The 1,699-nt window shown below is 50.0% G+C and overlaps 1 protein-coding gene across 1 annotated transcript in view; it reads left to right on the top strand.

The window, feature by feature from the left end:
* The window catches only part of Pmar_PMAR013617 (aldo-keto reductase, putative), a gene marked incomplete at both ends in the record, with an annotated part of 4,309 nt that overhangs the window by 2,282 nt on the left and 328 nt on the right, over window positions 1–1,699 (top strand). The window contains 4 exons of the mRNA XM_002781885.1: window positions 9–343; window positions 885–1,006; window positions 1,399–1,466; window positions 1,508–1,612. Coding sequence (XP_002781931.1) covers window positions 9–343; window positions 885–1,006; window positions 1,399–1,466; window positions 1,508–1,612 — 630 coding nt within the window. The remainder of the gene's footprint in view (window positions 1–8; window positions 344–884; window positions 1,007–1,398; window positions 1,467–1,507; window positions 1,613–1,699) is intronic.

Raw genomic sequence — 1,699 nt, 5'->3', positions numbered from 1 at the left:
CCTCTCAGCTGGAGAGAGTGTACGGCATACTCCCACCCGCGAGATGGGACGATGGGGTCGTGTACGTCCTTGCAGACCTAGGAGTTCATCGCTATAACGCAGCTGATGGGACGAGGCTTTCCTTTACGAGGTTCCCTAATGTGAGTCAATCGGTGGCTTGTGTCTTGGAAGGGGGCCTCGACAGTGTGGCGCTGGCCAATCGAAATGGGATGTCGATACTGAGTAGTGATGGTCGCGATAGACGGTCGCTGGTCCAAGGGCATATTTACGTTATGAGTGGTCTCGCATGGAGTAGTAGGCTGGGGACTATATACTCCTGTGGAGCTGAGGGGACAGTGAATAGGTAGTATATGAGAGGGATGACTCTATGGAGTTGCTGTGATTCTGTCGCTCGATGCAATTTCTGAGATGATGAATATGCACGTGGCGCTTCCTCTGTACTACAATTTTACAGGGATAGGAAGCGTTTTATTTCTCTGTCATGAAAAATTTCGGCTTCGTATTTTCTGAGAATAATTCTAAGTCTCCTGCCTGGTGTTAGTTCCCGTGGTGATGGGGCAGCTAGGGTGAATTTACGATAGCAATAGAGCAGTGGTGGTCAGATACGCTCGGACCAGTTGGACGGTGGCCCGCACGTATGAGGAGGAAGAGGAGGAAGAAGACACTTGGTCCGATTGAGCTGGAGAACCTACTCTCCCATTGACGTGTCCGAGACGAGTATGAGGACGATTATCGAGTTTTCGCAGTGTGAAGAAGTGGTCTTTCAGTGCCTGTATTTGTTGTCGTGTTTGCTAGTGGGGGTTGTTGCCGCATTGGACCAGCATCAGCTGAAGGTCAGTGGATGCTACTCTCTTTATGGGCGTCTATGGACGGGAATTTGTAAGAGCGTTGAAGATGGAGACAGGCCTGAGGGAGGAGGACCTCTCAGAGGAGCGATGGAGGCAGTTGGAAGATATCGCTGAGACGGGCGTGGAGTCTGTGATGAGGAAATTGGGGGAGAGATCGGGTAGTAGCATGACCATGGGTATTCTGACCATCAATACGTCATTGACATGCTTCTGTGAAGTGTTAGCGACGGAATTTTACTCGTGTTAGACTTACTCGAAAAACTCCCATAGTACCGTGACGATGACACCAAGGATGAAGTCAGGGGTTTTAAACTGAACATGTTCGACCATATGGTGTCTTATTTGATACGTTTGATAAAGTAACCTCTTTCGAGTACAATTGTAGAGTACAACTATAGGCATTTTCATAGTTATAAAACTCCAACACATACTCCTAGGCGTAAGGCTATACGTTTAGCAACATCTCTGGATGTTGGGGTGACACCAGCGGCCGAGTATTTTGATGGAGTCGGGGTATCACCGTTGCTTGTGTCTATGTCGTCGCATTCAGGAGGGGAGTTGGCGGCTATGATCAACCAGCTTATGACCGGTGGAGCTACGATCATCTCGGCCCAGGAGGTTATAATGTTGCGTCTTTGTTGAAGGGATTGTTGGATTAGATCAACGCTACTAACTCGAGACCATTGCCGGCGGCCTCGATGCCGTCTACAGGCTTACTGCCCTTCCCCAAGGAAGTCGATACGACAACCATGGGAGGCCGACTGGTATGGGGAATCTGCCGGACTTTGGCTATTCCCTGGTTGTTACGCGGCACCAGAGCGTCTAAAGGCCGTGCCGAAACGCCCAGCAGA

This window comes from Perkinsus marinus (assembly GCF_000006405.1).
Source record: "Perkinsus marinus ATCC 50983 genomic scaffold scf_1104296941026, whole genome shotgun sequence".
NCBI lineage: Eukaryota > Perkinsozoa > Perkinsida > Perkinsidae > Perkinsus > Perkinsus marinus.
This window is presented reverse-complemented; position numbering and strand designations above follow the sequence as displayed.